The 21400-nt window shown below is 40.9% G+C and overlaps 1 protein-coding gene across 1 annotated transcript; it reads right to left on the bottom strand.

Annotated features, from left to right (window-relative positions):
* Positions 1-630: 630 nt before the first annotated feature.
* bahd1 (bromo adjacent homology domain containing 1) lies at positions 631-16445 on the bottom strand. The gene is given in 8 exon segments (XM_039785028.1): positions 631-4692; positions 4976-5067; positions 6404-6483; positions 6591-6750; positions 7067-7228; positions 7230-7480; positions 10218-11988; positions 16279-16445. Coding segments are annotated over 7 exon segments (2580 nt in total). The 5' UTR covers positions 11860-11988; positions 16279-16445; the 3' UTR covers positions 631-4499.
* Between the last annotated feature and the right edge of the window lie 4955 nt (positions 16446-21400).

Below are 21400 nucleotides of genomic sequence, written 5' to 3'. Positions count from 1 at the left end.
GATGAATGAATTAAAAAAATAGAAACAAAGGGAAAAGGCTAAAAGTAATTAAAAGAAACGTGATTTTGATTTATATAGATGAAAAAAAACTTTGCGCTTTTTTCTTTACATTTAAATGCAAATAAAGATAAACGACATTCCTTAAATTCCGATTGTAGCAGAAAGGTAAGTTTGGGTCTCCTTTCATAGTTGAAACTGTTAAAACTTTCTAAAACAGAGGCAACAAAAGGAGTCAGTACAGACATCTACATTTATAATTATCTATAAAGAAACAAACAGACAATAAACAGGTGGTTGCATGGGGGTTGAGAGCTAGATGGGAGAATTGATCAAACACTTGACAAATCCTACCTCAAATGTCTTTTTGGTCCTGCATGATCCTTTTCAGTAGTACTGTGTTTCATACAATATTTGGCACATAAAAATTAATATTATCCTTTGAAACCTGTTAAAATCTATGCTGTGATCACTGTGATGACTGTATTTGATAACCATCAGATATAAATATTGGTTAGGTGAGCCCCCATGTGGGCAACAACTATTACTACAGCTCTCAACCTGGCTATTATTTGCCAAATAAACTAAATATATAAATACTGTATATGCCATGAAAAATCTCCCACACACATGTTCAAACTCATATATTATTTATTACAATTAAATATTTTCTTATATTACAGAGGTCCATTTGAAACCATACAAATAATCTGTGCTGTGATTAATATTTCAAAGATATTTCCAAAAAACACCATGCAAAGAATATGAACATAAATTCACATCAGAAGAACCAAAGTTTAGTTTTTTTTGTACACCTGGGAATGAAATTAAATTCATGTTTCGATACCTTCCCCTCTCTCTCATTTTGGTGCAAACATTTCTCTGTGGTGATTCAAGATCAGACCAGCGTCATCTGGCAAAAATGAAAGGCATTTGGAAGGTGGGTAAAGACAACAGCTCGTCCTTCTCATTGTGGAAAACGCTCGGAGTATATACGGGTTAATGGGAACAGGCACAGAGGACCAATTAAGACATAAGTATCACACATCTTGATTAAACATAATTAGTTTGCTGAGTGATTCCTTGGGCCATAATATGAACTGTGTGTGGTTTCTAACTCTGATCCAGAACACCCAGGGGGATTTTGAATTACAGAACCAAATCAAACCAAACAAATACCCAATTCTGCTTTGTTGGGAGTGTGCTGCCTGTGTGGGCTTTACTGCTTTACATCCACCATCCATCTATATTCAATAATATATTTCAGTCGGGGGGGAAAAAAGTCTGCTATAGTTTTGATACAGTCCGATCACCTTTGGTTTGATTGAAATGGCAGGCTCTATTCTTTCCATTTCATCCTAATGAATTGAATTAACCAATATGAACACATTAATCCGAGGAGGCTTGTTTGAAAGTCAAATATTAAACCATTAATTCATTATAGTGAATTATATTTTTGTAAATTAACACACAAAAGTAATCACTCCACCCAGTTTACAGAGAGTAAAGCAGAAGTAGGCAGGATGTGGTTATTTTCAAGGGATACTCCACCCAAAATCTATCTTTTCGCTATCAAATACCCCCTGTGCTCTTATGGTGGCTGTAAATAGTTTGCAATTCATGTAGAACAGCTCTTCATTCAACTGGTGGTTTCAAAGCAGAGTAGAAAACTTAAAACGTCTCAAACACTCCTGCAGCATAATCCATGTCCCCATTGCCTGAAGCTCTGCCAGGAAGTTGTTGTGTCTTTTGTTTGGAACATAATGAGCATACAGATGGACAGCTGAGGGTTGGATTATGATGAAGAAGTGGATTAGAATAGTTTCTGTGGACATTTTGTACTTTTTGTCAACCATGAAAACTTGTAACGAATGAAATTCATCACAACTGATGGAATTCAAGCTGACTGCAAAACTGCAAACTCAATATTTCAGGAAATACACTTAGCGCTTAGTTAGATGAGAAGATCAATACCACACTCATGCCTGTACGGTAAATATAAAGCTACCGCCTTAGCATAAAGACTCAATTCTTAAAGACATGTTCATTAGTGAGCTTTAGAGGTACTGGTAGGCGGATTGTGTTGCATTTTCCGACAGAGCCAGCCTAGCGGTTTCCTCCTGCAGTTTTGATGCTAAGCTAGGCTAATCAGGTGCTGGCTGTAGCTTCATACAGTATTTAGAGTACAGGTATGAGACTGGTATCGATCTTCTGATTTAACTCTTGACAAGAAAGTAAATACGTGTATTTTCCCAAATATTGAACTACTTCTTTTAACAGCCAAAGATCTTAAACAGATCAATTTGAATTTGAATCAAAACTTGGGCAGACTTTTGTCAAAATAAAAGGGTTGGTCAAGGATCAGATTTGCCTTTCAGATCACATAGGATCACATGAAAAACATCTAGGAATCAAGATCAGCACACTAAGAAGCTTCATCATCCCAGGCTGATATCGATACACATTTCTAAATGAAAGGCTGGGAATGTTCTATAAGGCAGCAAGATCAAGGGCACAGGCTAATGGCATGTAGGTTGAAATCATTGTAGCTTTTAGCATTTAAAGGTGAAGAGGCAAAGCTTTAGCATCTGAGGAGAAGTGACAGGAGAATGACAGGAAGCTGGGAGAGGCCAAGGTACGTTTTGGTCCTGCAGGTTAAGCATCTCTGGTCACATGTTAGCAGTAGGTGTCATTCAAACTGTCTCCAAGATCCTTCTAAATGTGTCCTCAAATCTGCCCGGAGGACTTCAACATCGCAACACAACATTTAATAGGCTTGTAGTGGGCAAGCAAGCTCTATCAGTCACAGAAATCCTATTGCAAATGACTCCCACACTTTTCATCTTAGACAGGCAGCTAAGAAGGAGAGACCTCCTTTCTAATCAGGAATGAAAGCCACTCATCTAAACCTCTATTCTTTAAAATTATCTTTTGAAAATAAATAATATTTTCTCAGTACAGAAATAAATACATATCTTCTCTCAAACATAGGAATGGATCGGATCATCATCACAGACCTAAATGCTACGCTGAATACATTACTCACCATCTCATCGGTGAAGAAACAAGAATATAGGTGACTAACTGATGCCATCTGCCACAAACAGACACTCATCCAGATATATAAATGCAAATATACAGTTAGCTGACACAGGAGTCATATCACACCTCTGGCAAACAGCTTTGAGAAAGTAAAATATTCCTCAGCATTGGCATAACAAAAATCCTCTCAATGCTCGGCTCATTGGATGTCTTCACACTGTGAAATCAAACTAACTGAAGTGTGCTTTCTTTGTAGAGTGCAGGTGTGTTACTCCATTGTGAAAATCACCACTCAGGTGAATTGCAGAGTTACAGATATGATACATAATAAGACCTATAATTCTCTCAGAAAATCACAAAAGGTAGGAGCCAAAAAAACTTCCACATTATATTATTTGCTCTGCATGTATAATCAGTGGTAATAAAGTTGAACTGGATTTAACCAAACCTTCTGATCAAGAATTTTCCTCAGAGTTTACTACATAGACCTACAGGTCAGTCACGATTACATAAAAATGGAGATGTAAATAACAGAACCGTTTAAAACATTTGGAAAGCTAATTTGCTAATTTGCTTTCTTGACGAAAGTTAGACGAGAATATCGACACTACTCTCATGTTTGTCCGGTAAAGATGCAGCTGCAGCCAACAGCCAGTTAGCTTAGCTTAGCACAAAAGACAAGAAACAGCTAGCCAGGCCCTGTCCATAGACAGGCTAGCTGTTGACCCCTGTTTCATGTCTTTATGCTAAGCTAACTGCTGCAGTGCACCGCTTGCAGTAGGTTCATATTCACCATACAGACATAAGAGTGGCATCCATCATCTCATCTAACTTTTAGCAAGAAAGCGAAAAAAGCACATTTCCCAAAAAACTATTCCTTACAAAAACCTTGAACACATATGTTCCCTCTGGAGCTTTTCTGTCATACGTCTGTATGCAGAGAAATCTAATGACAAATATGAGATCTTCAGCCACTCTTCTCTTCCTTCTCAAGGCCCGATGCGGCACGACGTGCCTCAGATTTTCTTTACCTATGGCGTATCATTGAGACACATTGAGTGTCTGATATCTGTTAGGCAACCAGTAGCATAATTCACATGTAACACCAAACCTCTCTTCATATCTATCAAATGTCACATTTCTAAGAGCTAAAGTAGCATTTTCTACAGCAGAATATGTTCCAGGTTCTTCACACAGCTGCTACGACACCACAGAGCCATGTATGATAAAGACCATTGCACAGCCACATTAATTCTTATACAATATGTCAAGCCATTACTCTTACTAAATAAATGTAAGTATGAAGACGAGATTTCAAAACAAAAGAAGCTCTCAATCCTTCATCCTAAATTTCCAGTTCCTTTCACACAGGCAGCAGGTACGTATGTAGCTAATCAACGTGGAGGATGTATAAGATTATCTCACGTCCCATAGCGTTATGCGTCATGCCCCGTCAGATGCTACTGCAGGTTCTTGAGGAGGCGTCCGTAGCGGAAGTCATAGACGTGTCGACAGAAAAACACCAGCTCTGGGTCGACGTCATTGGGCACACAGTGGTGGGTGGGCATGGCATTGCCGACAACAGGTGGCACCACGAGGGAGGCGACACAGTCACGCACGCCCTCCCTACGGCGTTTTACCAAGGCACAAAATCTGGACAAAGCACAAATACAGGACATCAAACTCAATCCCCTTCAAAAAGACATTCAGAAAAAAAAGTGTCTTTGTAGCTTCAAACGTTCTGAGAACTGTGAAAAACCTCGCTGCTTTTTATGTTAAACATTGTGCATTCTTTTGAGCTTCAAAAACCAGCACTGTAGGATTTTCTCAGCAGGTAATCTTTCAAAAGCAACATGTGCAATGCAAGAAATACACTTCAGAGAAATACGCCAAAGCAACCACAAAATGTAAAAAAATAAAATGTTTTCTTTCTTACCGACAATACTGTGTCAATGTTAGGACATAGCATTTTTCTTCAATACAGGCCACACTGTTCACATCCTGGTGACGAGACGCAAAGATCTCATTCTGGGGAAAGAAAGTTTTCAGTCATGTGTTAGCTCCCAAAAACAACAACAACCTATCATCCACCAAGACTCAAAATCAAACAATTGATACTTGAAGCCGTCACAGTCTGCACATGTACACACAGGCTTTAAAAGACAACTGCATTGTCCACGGGCACTTCTGCCTCACCTTCACTTCCAGACGAAGGACAGACTCACAGGAGAAAGATGTTTCTTACTCCGAGCCAAAGCCCTGCTACTGTTCTCACACTGCTGCTCTGATGTGTTTGTTGTTTGTTAGTGCAGCCGAGAAGTGACAGACTTCATGTGGTTTATTGTTTCTAGAGATTTATTAAAGTGCAACTCGTTCCTCTGGGAGATTACTGACAACCCGAAGCAAGCACAACAGAAGCTGCTCTTCAACGTGTGTGTATGCCAGCGTATGTGTGTTTGTTTGTTCGTACACTCTCATCTCTTTTAAACATATTTTCAGTTTCTGAGTTAAGCCAAAATCTCAGAAGTCTTCTCCTGAATGGTAATGTTTTGATTTTGATGCAAACTCATAGTGTACAAATAGGAAGAAATTAATAGGAAGAGGCTCAAGAGTAATTGCTACAAACTAATTCTTGTAATTAAGCAAGCACAAATACCATGGGACTGTTTAAAAGATAATGTTTGTGTCATTGTATATTTTTTTCTTTTCAACAAATCTCCCAAAATTAACAATGCCTTAATCCGTTTGTCAGTACTTTCTGACTTCCCTCCCCTGTTTGGTCCTCTCAGCCCCAAGCCCATTTTCTCCTGAAGACATAGATCTTTAAAAAACCAATCACACATATATAGTTTCATTTTGAAAAAGATAAATAATTTAGGAAGCTGGGAACTTCAGTTTTCAATAAAATAAATAGTGTAAATAGGGCACTTGTTGGGGACTATTTTATGCCGCGGATTAATACGTAGGGTAGGGACTACTGCGTGTGTGGGAATGACTCAAAATAAACTACAGGGGCAATGTTTATGATAATGAAGGGACATGTGGCTCATTGTTGTGCTTTTAATAGCTTTTCTTCAACAATGGAGGTCAATGACACAAAGGAATAAGCACGCTTTGAATACACAGATTGGTTTGCTAACAAAAAGAGAAATACAGTATATCATCAGCCTTATCGTTTAAATTAACTCTAAGTGATGGTTATGTTATTTCCACCTAAGACTTAAAAGCTAACATGGCATGAAGCATAAATATTCTTGATCATGCAGTTTACGTTATATAGGTGTCCTGGTATATGATTTTATCAAACGCCTGCCGACCACTCAGAAACCGGTGTTTTAAAGGTATGAAAGGATTTCCTCCTCACCTCACAATGTATACTGGGGTTGCGCCCCCCCTGTGTGTGTTCTGGACGGTAATACCAAAACAAACTCATCATCAGCTCTCCTGAAGAAAACAAAACAAAACACACAAAGTTTACTTCACTGCTCGAGCAGTTATTACGGCATTAAACTCAGCTTCTCTTGTGCTGGAAGTAAACATATGTGTCCTACCTGACTCTGGCTCTTCCCACAGAGCTGAGATCTTGGCCACGTAAGGCAGAGACTTTTTTCTAGGTCCAGATTTCAGCAGAACAGTGTCTCTGACCCGAATCAGCTCCCCGTCCCTCTGGACTCCCTCGAAACACTTCCTCAGCACCGGAGCCTCGTCTCCCTGGGAACACAGGCAGCAGGAAATACTGACTCCTCAAGCAGCCAGACACTGATAAGCTGTGAGAGGCTGTGGAGTAAAAAGCTCCAGGATGTAATTTGTATTGAATGACTCCTATGTCTCAACAGAAATGTGAACAGTCAGGTGTTTGTACGAAACTCAAAAAAAGAGTGAATAAGCTCTAACGTGACAATGATGCGGGTGTGATCAATCCTCCTAAACTCTCTTAGGACAGGCAAGACTTACAAACATACATTTAATTACAAGCGGCACCGTCATGGCTGTGTCAAAAAACACCAGCATGACTTCCTCTACGTACCACAGTGAAAACCTCCTTCTGAAAGGGCAGGCCAACTGGCTGCCAGCCGTTTGTGGATTTTTGGCGGCCATTCTTTGGCTGCTTGGCAGCTGTTCGTCCTCCGACGCTGGCAGAGCTGAGCTGCTTCTTCTTGTCCCTGTTGAGAGGGGCGGAGGGGGAGGTATGTTCTCGGTGCGCCGAGGGGCGCCTCGACCCCCGCGCTGGCCGACTTGGCACTCTGCGAGAACTCCTTCCCACCTGCACGGGGCCGCGAAGGTGTGCCGGCTGGGCCGGATAGCGGAGTCTGAATGTGGGGCACTGATTGGCCGGCTGGAGGCACAGTGGAAATGGGGCAGCCAGTGAGGGTTCTGGGGCCGGGACAGATGGGGATGGAGGAGGGACTGTGATGGTCATTGACAGTTGATGGATAGTCGTCTGAGGAAGGAACAGAAAAAGGCATAATGAAGTAGAGGGACAGTCCTTTAAGGAGCAGCTACTAGATCAACAACCTTTAACAAGGTTACACAATAGAGACATGAACGACACTTACAGTTGTTATTAGTTACGCTGAAGCAGCAGAAATAACACACAGAGCCCCAATTAAGGTCAATTACAGCCTTTAACAGAGCAGCCACACACACACACACACACACACACACACACACACACACACACACACACACACACACACACACACACACACACACACACACCTCTAATGAAAGACAACAACACTAACTGTACGGAAAAAACTAACAGGTTGTGCACACTCCCATGAAGCTTGGGTGCGTAACTTTTCGATATTAATGAACGTCCGTTTCATTCAAGCCATTGCCAAATGAGTTGCTACGAAGCTAATCAAGCTATCAGCTCCACAAAACACTCTCTGTATTAGTCAGTATGTCTATGTTCAGAAGATGGTGGCGTCCGGTGACTTTCCCATGCGAAATGTCTGCGAGAGAGCCCTCAAGCACTTGACGATTTGACAGTGGTACAGCCCTAAACACTCACAGACGGAAACGCGCCTCAAAGTGTGCAAAATTGCAATACTTTTTCTTTTTACTTTTAGTATGTACTGCAGCTGCCCTTACAAAGCACGTACTGTTGCATGCAGTATGCATACAACTGGGACACATGACTTCATAACATTGCGCCTTGAACTTCGACCCTCTTGTTTGTATATGCAGCGCAAAGGATTGTGGGTCAGAATAGCCAGAAAAGCTTGCTGGCTTGCATACTGCAAAATCCGACCGGATGCAGTAGGACATCCTGGTATTTTTGGCATACTGCATTTGACAAACTATGTATTGGGACATACTGAATCTTTTTCTGGCATGCTAAATAGTATGGTAGTATGGGTATAGGAACTCTGGGCGTGACATTGAGGGATTTGGCCTTTGACTTGTTGTGGCAGGAAAACCACAGGTGTTACTAATAGTAATAACATTAGCGATGGCTCTGTTCTTTTACATGACAGTGGGACTGAAAGCCAACATGCACAATACCATCATTAATTCTAATTTTTACACCTGTGCTTTTCTTACTGTGACAAATCAAAATGTCTTCTATGAAATCTCTTTGTAAAAATCTAAAGATTTCGGGTGCTCTTGTTGACAAGAGTCACAACCCTCACAGGCTGACCTGCTTTTGGCTGCTGGAAACCACAGAAAGAGGGAGAGAAAGTGCAGCTGAGGCACAGCAGTACACTGGCGTGTGTTCACGTGTAGTGTTGTTTCGAGGTCACATTCAGGTGTTTTAAACCATATGCCGCACACATTCAGGCAGACACAAAGTATGTGTGTGTGTGTGTGTGTTATACCACAGACATCACAAAGAGTTTTCTCAAACTCAGTTACTAACTGCTGACACTCGAGCTCATATAATCAGCTCATTAGGTTTCAGCTGCACAGGCCTTGTATTCACTGTCCGGCTGCTTGTATTCAGATGTAGACAAAAGAGGTCTTGCCCTTTATCTGATATTTTTTGTTACCTCCCACTCAAGTGACATTCCAAAATGGGAGATTAAAAATGCCTGACATAATAGCTATTCTCAGCACATTGTACTGCTTTGGCAGCTGAATTTAGAGGGGGTTGCATACAAAATAACCTAATAACTAGTGTGCTCATGAACCTCTAGTACTTATTATGAAATCCTATTGTCTTACTTAGAGGGCTCAGTGATAATACACATAACTTTCAGTTTCCTTGTCATGGGGAGCTCGGCCTGTGAATAAAAGTTGTTTAATTTCTTTAGTGGCTCTGAAGGGAGCTCTCGAAAGTCTGAGAAAATACTACAAATTCCAAATTTATAAGAGAAAGTCTCATTTACAAACTGAGGGGGGGGGAGAGTTTGAAAGACGCAAGCATTTACCAGATGGGGAAGTATTGAATGGGAAATGGGAAATGTACAATCCCGTGTATTGGGGACTTGACCGACTAAAAGCAATCAGGATATCTCTGCCTCTATTGCTTTTATTTCTACCTTCCTTTTTAAATTTGTCTATTGCAAGTCTCCCAACTTGTGGAAGTGCAACACTAAATCGTTGGAGTAACCTTTTAAAACCGGCCTCCGTGAACTGTTTGGACACTGACTGAAAGTGGACGATTTATTTAGTCAAACTGCTATTTCCAAGATCTGAAATTAACCTTGAAGCTCAAGATTAAATCTAAATTGGATGTTGTACTAATGTGGTATTTTATTTATACTTTGTGTCCCCTATTTTTCTTTCCTTTTGGTGTGGCTTCATTTACTCAGATTATACTAAGAGAGATACTAGACATACTATATGTACCCAGATTTGTTTTGTTCCGTTCTGCTTTGTCACCTGTTCTTCATTGATTTACTGTAACATTTTGTTTTCTGTTTGTTTATCTATTGTAAAACTTAATTAAAAAAACTTCCATCTTCACTACATCACTGCCACACTTTAATCTGCAGCAGAAATAAATATACATATCACTGTATGAGGATTCAAAAATAAATAAGAGATAATGGACACGACTGTCTTTCTGCCCCATCTCTATCTGAGGCACTATCTGAGGAAGTTGTCGCCGTTGTTACATAAGCGCCATTTAGACAGATACCAGTGCATTAACATCAAAAACTATTCTGACAGACTGCCGGAGGTTGACAAAAAGTAAACCTAGTAATGTCTGTCTTCTGTCTGCTCACCTCTTTTGATGCCGTGGTTACATTTGGTGCAGTCTGTGGGGCTGAAGGAGCACCCTCCTCTGGGGATGGCTGGAATCACACTGGTGTAGGAGGAGTAGCTGTTGATCCTGCAGGGCTCTCCGTAGCACGCCTCCACTGAGGTGCAGCAGTACACCGGATGGGTAATCCCTGAGGGCTGTGGACTGGTACTGGGGAGCAGCTTGGGTCTCTTGCTGCTCTTTGGGCACAAAGCGAGGGGTGATATGGGAGAGGGGGAGTTGTCTGGGTGACTGAAGTGGACGTAGTAGCTGGGAAAACAGGTGTACGTGTGCGGGCTGATGGTTATGGCTGCTGGGTGGGTCACAGAGTGAGGGGACTGAAGATGGTGGTGATGATGATGGTGGTGGTGATGGTGGTGGTGGAACACCTCGGACAGCGAGCCGTCCTCTGGTTCCTTGAAGGTCTTGTCCTCCAGGAAGAGGGCTAGTCTGTGACAGTACTCGACACACCTCTCCTGGGAGCGACAGTAGCAGGAAGACACCTCGGTCTCTACCTGCTCCTCTTTGATTGTTTTCAAGGAGAATCCCAGTGAAGAGCCACGATGGAGCTCATGTTTGAGACACTCCTGTCCTCCTGTGGTGCCCTTCCACTCTGGATCCAAAGCCTTGCTTTTACACAAACTACAGCAGCCCTGGTTGGTAGAGTCCAGCTGGGAATGAACCAGATCCTCTGTACCCTGTTTTATGTGCTTTAGTTGGTCCTCATGTTTGGGATGTGTTGTTCTTTTGGTCAGTGTTGTTTCTCCACACACTGGCTTACCACTCATCTCATCCTGAGTCGTAACTGCCGCTTCACTCCCACTCCCCGGCTTGGACTCCGTCTTCTTTTGCCGTTTGGTTCCATACTGGGCACTGGTGAGTTTGAGCAGCGTTGCGGCAGTGAGGCCTGCCTGACGCCGAGGCGTTGGTGCAAACAAAGCCAACCAATCGATGTTCTGAGCCTCTGCTGCCGAACGCCTCTGTTTTTTAGATCTTTCTTTTGGGTCTACTTTCCCTCCCGGAGGTACTTTTTTGGTTTTACGACCACTTTGTTCATCTTTAGTGAGACTATCTTTAGCTTTATCTTCATTAGAAGGCTGCCGTTTCTTTGTGAGATTTGAGGCAAGAGAATCGTCTCTGAAGAGCAGCAAGCTGTTGACAGCCTCAGCGTTGAGAGAGGCCATTCTCCGCCTGCGGGGCTCAAAGACGGGTGCTGGAAACACGAGAAAGGCGTCAGATTGGTTGGTTTTTGGTTCCAGTGCTTGTCGATTGGCTGTGGAAGTTTTCTTTAGTCCAGATTTGGTCCTTCTTTGACTGGAGCTGGAGTGCAGCTTCTTCTTGACTTTACCTCTATTTTGTTTTCCAGCTTTTGGTGCGTCCTTTTCTTTACCCACAACTCCTTTCTGCTCCAGACGGGTGAGCAGGACGCAACAGTCCAGCGCATCTCCATCACTCACTGCCTTTTTTCTATGTCGATGTGGCTCTGTCTTGTCCTTCTTTTTTCTTCCTCTCAACTCGTTCTTTCTGTCTTTCCCTTTTTTCACACCACCTCCTTTCTCCTTGCGTCCCTTCTCATTCCGGGGCTTCCCGCATTTCACAGTCTGGCTCCGCTGAGCTTTCACCATGGTCTTAGCGTCCGGGGGCAGAGCCTCCACCTCCTCTTCATCCACGTGGGTCCTACGATGGTGGGTTTCAGCTCAGAGAGACCCTTGAGCGAGCATCATCGTGGATCTTCACCTGGGTCCATACACTCACTGGGGAGACATGGAACAGACATTTAACTGTAAAGCGTACACCACACATAGACAGATAATCTAAGAGTGACTTCATGTAACAGCAGGATCTTTTGATGCGTTATTTAACAACTAGTTTTACTTAGTTTGCTGTCAATATCTAGGTATGCAGGGAATATGACCACTTAGACAACCTTTCCCCTTTACATGCAAATAAACTGCACACACAAGACGATGAAGAGCACATTATGTTATGTTACGCCTGAGACCATATTTACTCCAAACTCATTCCCATTGGTCAGCTCTGTCCTAGTTTACAATTTGCCATTTTTACATTTAGATCATAATATATTAAGTGTGCTTTTTCTATTTGCCTTTTCATCTTTGTATCAATTAAGACCATTTTCAGCCCCTTGAACCCATGTTGAAGCACATTAATTACTCAACCAATCCATCAGGAGCTCAATATTACAATGATTCATCCACTCGGTGCTAAAACACAGAAGCACAGCGCAGAAACAGATGAGATGTTAAGGTGATGTATTTAACGTTTGATATGATGGATGCTTTTAGAAGTCATCTGGATCCGTAATTCACAATGCCTCACCGATTTAATTTTAGCCATATGCACAGCCTGTAGGGAGTGTATATTTAAATTTCTACAAGGTAAAAGGGGCAGCGAACCCTTTTAAATTGCTGTGAGGTATGAAATTAAGGCATCATTCTACAACATTTGGAGACACAAAAACAAACAGTATGATCAAATGACTCATGAATCGATCCTTATTTCACCAAAACTGGCAGCGGAAACACTCGTTGCACAATAGCCTCTTCAGTTTCCATGTCAACAGGCTGGTACAGAGTACATCAAAGCACCTCCAACAACTATAGTAGAAGACACATAATAAGCTTTATGATCCTATGCAATTCACACGAGTCTATGTGCTCTCTCAACACAAAAAACACACCTCACATAGGAGAAAACCTTTTAAAGTTCCTGATGATTCAACTGCCAGTGACCTTTATGCAATGACACTCCTGCGTGCATCATAAAGAGATAGATCATCCTTCAGCCCTGAAACACAATTATGCCAATTGACCTCCAAGAACTAAGTCAGCATGGGACTTTTTTTTATATTAAGTGACTCTTCAGCCAGAAAACCATTTGCTTTCACAATCACACATATATTATCTGTAATGCTTATCCTATTCAGGGTCTTTCAGAAATGATTAAGTCTGAATCTCAGCTTCCAGACACACCCGACATACCCGACACATATACGAACAATTAAGTTATTTAACAAGCTGCTACTTATGATGGCACATTTGTAATTTGTTTTCTTGGCATGTGATTGGCTGTCAAGCTCACGTCATATTTTTGTCCAATCTCTCTACACCTGCAAGTTGTTTTGTTCTGCTTTGAAGTCAATCTATAAAATGATCCATATGCTGCCTTTTTTCTTGGTCTATAAACTTACAGTTTCTTAGAGCCCAAGTTGACATATTGAAATGTCTTGTTTTGTCCAACTAATGGTCTAAAGATATTCAGTTTAAAGTACTATTAAACAGAGAAAATATAGAAATTATTCACACTGGAGAAGCATGTGTGTGTGTGTGTGTGTGTGTGTGTGTGTGTGTGTGTGTGTGTGTGTGTGTGTGTGTGTGCCTAAAATCTTCTTACACTTTAGCACAAGTTGTCTTTGTACATATAAAATACAACACAGCTGATTTCTTCTGCTGTTGCTTTTCCACACACCTGTTTGCCAAAATGCCATTTCCTGTTCAACCACTGCCAACCACATTGCAGTCAAGTAGCATGCGTCAAAAAGAGAATGATGATGGGATTTGACTCGAAAGTCCATGCAAATTCTGCTAAGAACCGATTCTGCACTTCATAATAACAGATTCATTTAACCAGCTGCTTATTTATGCACTCAAGTATTTAACAGAACTTCATCTCATCACCATGTGTGCATCAAATCTGCTATTCCTTTACAATCTGCTATCATGTAACACCTAATGAAGGATTGGGTAAACCAAAACCTAGTGTGGTTCGCTACAAAGATCAGAGAGTGTGAGACTGTTTCTCAAGCTTTTGTTCTTCTACACTAACACTGAACATACTTTGTGACTTTAGTAAGCTGTGACCTGTTGCATCATTTTACATCATCTTAACATGATTGAGATACAGTACCCAGTTAAGTCGTACCACAAATGCAAACCCACTTTGACTCTGGACTGGACGCAACGCTGCTGCTGGACATTTTCAAAACCATCTCAAGGCTCTGTCTGCCCTTATTGCCAAATGACTCTGTGAACCGTGAAATGCAATCCATGAGAGAGAAATTTAATTTCCAGATAACAAGAGAACAGAAGGAGCCTCGCATTGAGTTTCTGTCTGCGGAGATCAAATCAATTTGCTTCATTGGAATAAGACAAGCATGCACAGTGGAAGAACAGGAGCTCATTATTATTGGACCTTCACCACAACAAATAAAACAATAGGTTAAAATGAGTACTGTGGTCTGATATTTACTTGCTTTTTCATGCTGTTAGGAAAATCAACAACTGATAACTGCACACACACACACACACACACACACACACACACACACACACACACATATTTTTTACAGTTCCTCCATTTATAACCATCTCTTGTATTTTTAAGGATGACCCAATCCACATTACATACATACAAGTTTAAATATATATACAGATTAATTTATAATAAACCAAATAATTATTGGTTGGAGACATCCTTTTTCCCATTACGTTTTGAAAGAAAAAATTGTGGAATTTTTTCTTTCTCTTTTTTTTCTTTATGAATGAACAACTAGTTTTTAAAGAAAGTAACATCTCTGAAGGTTGGTTTTGTTATTTAGATGGGTCAAGGGTTTAGATATGAATCTGAGAAGTCAGGAGATAATTAACAGGAAAAGAGAGAATCAGAAACATAGGCAATTTTTTCTACATACATTTATGTTTATTTTTTTGACTTTTCTCAAATAATTTCTTGTGAAATACTTGGACAGTTTCACCGTTTCAGGCGACACAAGCCAAAAAGGTTGTTAACCAATAATCAGTGTTTCCCAACCTTTTTGGCTTGTCAATGTGAATTTGTGATCCCCTCATTGCAGGTTACGACCTCAGTGTGGACATGAGGATTTACAAAGGCCTGAATATCCATAATACAGTTTCCAGTATTTCATAAAAATATCATTTTAACATTACTTTGTGTACAAGAAATATGTTTTTGATGGTCTCCTATAATCTCGTGGCTGCTCAGATTCATCTCTTCCAGTATTTTACAAGAAAAACAAGCCAAAATTGGAGAAACATTTTGAAAAAGATTGGTGTAAGAGATTACATTTTAATATTACATTTACATTTTTCATTCTTATCCCTCTTAATTATCTTGTGACCCTTAATTTGGGACCCCCTTTTGGTGTTGTGACCCCAGGTTGGGAAGCTAATTGGAAAGCTAATTCAGAAGATCAAACGGAAAGACAGATTTCTGAAAATTACAGATATTAAAAGGACCTGTCCTTAAACATTATACAATTTAAAGTAAATCGAGCATAGTTGATCTCTCCTACTGATGGCATGTCAACTGACTGTATAGTATCTGAAGAGATAGGAGGAGGTGGCTGTGCTGCCTGGCTGTCACACACAGACTCATTCAGAGGACGGACATGGTATAGAGCTGTCATCATGAGAGAAAAAGCCTGAGGCAGGAGCTCTCAGGAAACTGTGCTGTGTGTGCCTCTTCAGATAGTGCATATCACCACAAGTCTACTTTCCTGGAGCACATCAGCAGTTCAACAATCCTCCACTAACACTAACCATCTTCCACTATCACCACCACCACCACCACCTCCCTAACCCTCCGTGCAGGTTCGGACACCAGCAGTTACAAACACACCCACATCTACTCACGGATCTGCATTAAACAGAAATTAAGCAGATGCAATTAAGGGCAACGTTATTGCATGTATTGTAACCAGGCTGTGCGAAATCGCAGACTCGCCTACTGGAGCTCGTAGTTGGCCATGGTGGTGGACGGTGTTAATCTGACAGCATGCCGTAGCAGGAGTGCAGGCTGTGATATGAGAAGTGAAAAAAGCTCCTTAGCGGGGAAACGAGTCTAAAACATCCGAACATCCTCGATCAATCTGAGGTTTGAAGCGCTGCTAGTTAATATCAACATCATTAGGAGCTCGTGTTTCAGCCGAGTTGTTAGAAGCAGGCTACCCACGGATCCTATCATCTCCAACTGTGACGGGAATTACAGCCGCGATTCATCATTACCTTGCGTGTCCCGTCGGGAAATGAAAATCCCCCCCTCCAAAAAAATAAATAAATCCCGTCCGTCCTTTTTCTGATGGTCAGTTTCTACCCGGTCGGGCTGTCGACCTGGGGAGCGATCCGCGGACCAAACAACCCACAGTAGCTGGAGACATGGTGAACAAATCGGTGAGCGGTGACCTACTTCCGAAGTGGCATGCTGGAGATAATATTCATGCGCTGCCTGCATTCACATTCGCCGTTGCACCGGGACATCCCTCTATTACGCTCATATTCCTGCAGGAACTAAACTGTCTCCGCAATTATGACTGGGGATCTTTTGTCAAGTCAATAGATACTAACAGGAGGCCTATAGACTGTAAATTATGATTATATATAAAAAATAAACCTATAAACTATTAGGCCTACTATAAACTTACAAAAAGCCAAGTTCCTATACCATAAACATCATTAAGATCAACTCACTAATGAGCCCTACATTCGTAGTATTCTAGTGATTTCTTTTTTCTTAATTAGGCTCATTTCTTAAGGCACATAAGAACAGACCTAACTTAAGGAAATTAATCATGACTATAATATATATAATATATACTAATAATACACAGATATGGGCCTACAATAAAACTATAGGTCCAATAGAAATATAGTCATACAGCCTACATTAAGGTACAACTATCACTTTAAAGTCACTATTGAATGTACTGTATATAAAAATATCACAAAAAACATAAACACTATAAGACAACTATAACTCACTGTGTATAAAACACAGTGTCCCTGTAGCTATAGTAACGTAAACGTCAACTCACTGAGTTTGCATTCATAATAGAAATCCCCAAAGGAGTAGTCCAGTGATTTTATTTCTGTCAGATTAATGACAGCAGAAAATAGAAGCATGTATCCCTCTTAATTAGTCTCATTTACTGTATCCTCTGCTCTTAACGATACGTGGAATGATAATGATGAGTGATCCGTCGCCGCTCATCAGTTATACTTGACACACATAAAATCGGCCAATTACAGTGCAATACACACAACACACACACTGTCAATGATTATCACTCAGCTGCTGCACTCACTCGGTGGATGTTCAATTACAGGAGACTTCAATATCTGCACCAAACAGCAAGTTCAGTCTCTTAACAACAAACTGATTGGAAAGCCATGTTATCAAGTTAGCATGTAGTCAGAATCGAGCTTAATTGGGATAAATGCTGATTGTCCTCATCAATATCAGCTTTGCAGTGTGTAATTAACAGCTGTAAACAAGCTGAGTGTGTTGAGTTAATGAGGCGTGAGCACCGGGGGAAGCTGAGGGAGTATAGACTGCTGAGAGCTGACCTGTACTGCAATAAACACACTGTACCGGAAGAGAGATGCACGACACCAATTGGGACGATTAAATGCTTCCTACATACAGGAAGCACTCACTTACTACTGGTGGTGATGATACTGGCATAAACGGACATCTGAAATTATTGCTTAAAAGCACATACTGGTTAAAATCTCCAAAAAGTAAATGAGATCTATAAGCAAATACAGAATATTATCTTATCTTAAACTGGGCTGGAAAACCAAAACAAGGAGCTGAAAGATGCTTTGAAGTTCCAAAGAGTTGAAGGGTGATAATTATCTGTAGGTTCATCGCTCGGAACGACACTCATTTGATCCATTGTTACTATAAAAACATAGTTTAAAAGCACATTTCCCTTTGGTGTACATTATAGGAGTTTTGATCATTTCCCACTGACAGTGAGTATATCCAAGCATTCAGTGTAAATGCCTGAAAATCAGAACTTCGATATGCCAATTAATATGAAGCAAGTCATACTGGGTATTTTACTGTGTTCTGGGCTCATTTAAAAAAAGATTTCAATCTCACAATTACTAATTAAGACAGGTGCAAAGAAATATCAATAACCATGAAAAATATTTGAGTATGACGTCTCCTTCACAAGCAAGCAAGAGGGGCTCTTAGAATCAGGCCAAGGAACCGACTGGTTCCTATAGTTCAGGATAATGAAAAGTCTTTGAATCTCTCATGTCCGGAAAGCACCTTGCTGACATGTAACATGATTTTAAACTCAACAGTATGGTCCTTTGTCTCGTCTTAGAGTGTCCGAGACCATTGTCACCTCAGATTTCTCCAAACTGATCGGACTTGTACCCCCATTAAACAAGATCTTGCCCATACATTTACTCCAGATGATGCATTTTTCATTCTGAAGATGGAGAGATAGCATTGGGGAGAGTGAAACAACACTGTAAAACTTTATTGATCCCTTTCTCCGCTTGCCCCGGTCTGAAAAGTCAGAGCTCAGATTCTGCTAGAGACCAGTCGTCCTCCAGCTGCCACAGCATCAGTGCACTGTAAACAAAAGGTTTACAAAAATATATATACAGTGTGTCCTTGGACTGAAATATTCTTTATATATAAGAAACAAGTTTGCAAAATCTTCCTTTCACATGTAAAAAAAATATATCAATAGCTACAATGTGAAATATATTGAGCATAGATCTGGATTTCCATTTAAGCCTTTAAAGCAAGACTATGAAAAGTTAAATTCATAAGAAACTAGTATTACCGCCTCATGATTGTATGCCTCTGCCAACCAGTCAAGTTGCAGTTTACATCCATGTCTGTCCACATTCATATATGTAGTGAAGGCTTTTAAGGGATTTAATAAAAAGGTTTTAAGTATATTTTTTGGCGAAATGGAAGTTATCACTAAATTGATATGTATGATCTTTGTTTTGACCTTTGACCACCAAAACCTAATCAGGTCATTCTTGAGTCCAAGTGGACGTTTGTGCCAAATCTGAAGAAATTCCCTTAAGGTCTTTCATATCACATGACCAGCAGCATATAGTGGCTAATGTTAGCTAGCATAAACTATCACTTTAATCTATATTTAAACAATAGCGTAACGTATCAAATGAGATTTCAGGTCATAGTTTAACTTTACTATTTTGGTTTACTCTCTCCACTCTTGTGCAGTACTGTAGCGGTTTCTTTTCAGCAGCAGGCAGCGGTTTTCATTTGAATAAAGCTTTATAACCCCACTGTACACTACTTGCTCAGCACCAATTAGCAGCCAGCCACACAGTGGAGCATTTAGATGCTAAAGAGCCAGATATTTCCCTTAGGAGTTGGTAGAGAACAGAGCTAATATAGAGTGAATATTGGACATTCATCAGGTGGCCAGAAACATGACTCCAAATGAATGCTAATGTTGGATGTTTAATCAGCAACTGTTCAACAAGTTCATCATATCAACCTAAAGCTAGAGTGTGGAACTTTTACATGTAAACGTGTGTTACATTTAAGCACTTGCCAAACAAGTTCACACAATGCTGATTCAGCCTATAACCACCAGGAAAAGCTCTCAGTATACCAGAGTTGTGGTGTCTGTGGCGACATTCCCGCGCTAGTGTACCGGAAGTATGCTGATACAGCTTATTTGTACTCAGAACAAGTAGTCCAATAACTCCACAACAACGTTGTTACATGAGCAGTACACAGAGTGCTGTCAACCAACCTTGCTCGCTCATGGCTCTTAATGGGTCCGCTGCTTTTTCTGGCTCTTTGATTGGTTACACAGTGTTATAAAGTCTTCCTGTACATCCCAATACCTTTACAGGCAGGAAGGGGGGAGAGCCCACAGCGACTGGGCATTATGAATCCAACTGCTTTTCTTAAAAGTTGCCCTGCCACACGTATTTCATTACTTTCTGGTAATGTCTGAAGTTCTACCATGGACTCTAACATTTTTTGTGGAAAAAAATGCCTTGGTTACCTTGTTTTTAGGCCATTCTAGCGTGGTATAGAAAGCCTGCAGGAAGACTCGGGTCGATTTGTGCCAGTTCTCATTAATATTCAATGAGCTAAGCTGCTTGACACTGATTGGCTAACAGCTAACCAATGAAAGCCTGGCTATCAGCATCCTTTACCCAGCACAACTGGGCGAGCTCATGAATAGTAATGAGCTCAGGCAACACCACGTCAGAGTGACCAGCTTTTGTAATTGGCCTGATTTCTCTGCTTATTTCTTTTCAGTGGCTAGAGCTGACAGAGGAGGTAGCAGTTCATTTTCACATTCACCACATAACACAAACACATATGGACCTAACATATTTCAAAAAATACAAGTAAAAATGGTTTTGTGTGGCAAGGCACCTTTAAGCATGTCAACAGTGTTTGTGTAATTACACTCATTGCCAGAGGAGGGAGACAAAAGCTCCGCACTCCAGCTTGAAATTATGATAATGTGTCAATGTTGTTTCTGCTGCCCCAAGTGGCCAAAAAAAATCCCTTCTTGTTGGTGTGACAAAACTGCTTTTTTGCTGCTTAAAACTAGCTTGTATGTGTCTGGAGTCCACCTCATATAAACTTTTAGTGGCCAAGGTGCTATCATGGTAGCCAAAAGTGGTTTGTCAATCTGTCTCTCTGTCCCTTGTGAACAATAGAGGGTTCAACAGTAACGGTTGCCCGGTTGCCCTTGGCAACCAGATTGAGTCAATTGGCAACCATTTTGTGTCCTCTGGTTGTCCCCTTTGGCAACCACCCGTTCATTCTTATTTTTTTTTATATATAAAAACTAGTGCTGTCAAACGATTAAAATATTTAATCGCGATTAATCGTATTAATTTCAAAGTTAACTCGCAATTAATCGGACATTTTTATCTATTCTAAATGTACCTTGATTTCTTTTTGTCCCATTATTTTTTCTCATTTTAAAGCTCTTATAAACATGGAAAAGTTGATCGGCTTGCTTTGTAATTTTGTCGCCTGGCTCTGACGAGGGGGCGGAGAATTCACATCAGCTGTGTGCTTGGCCATCAAGTGGTATTTCAGACTGGACATGCTGCGATGATAGCTCAGTTCACAACAACAAAACACACAGATCACTTTGGTCTTGTCAATGGAACCATTTGGCAACTTTTTAAAAGTAAACTTTCCATTCAGAATCTTATTGGCATCCATTTTGGCATCTCGCGCTCGCCATCCACTCAAAACATAACGTTAGTCTACTACTCTTTGGCCGGCTCGCAAGCCCAAACAAGTGTGTGTGGCGTGCCTGTTGTTTTGTTCCCGGTCTAGCTAGATCTGGTGTGGTGTTGTAGT

The sequence above is a fragment of the Perca fluviatilis genome, chromosome 20, assembly GCF_010015445.1.
Source record: "Perca fluviatilis chromosome 20, GENO_Pfluv_1.0, whole genome shotgun sequence".
NCBI lineage: Eukaryota > Metazoa > Chordata > Actinopteri > Perciformes > Percidae > Perca > Perca fluviatilis.
Note: the sequence above shows the minus strand (reverse complement) of the source record. Positions and strands in the feature narration are given on the sequence as shown.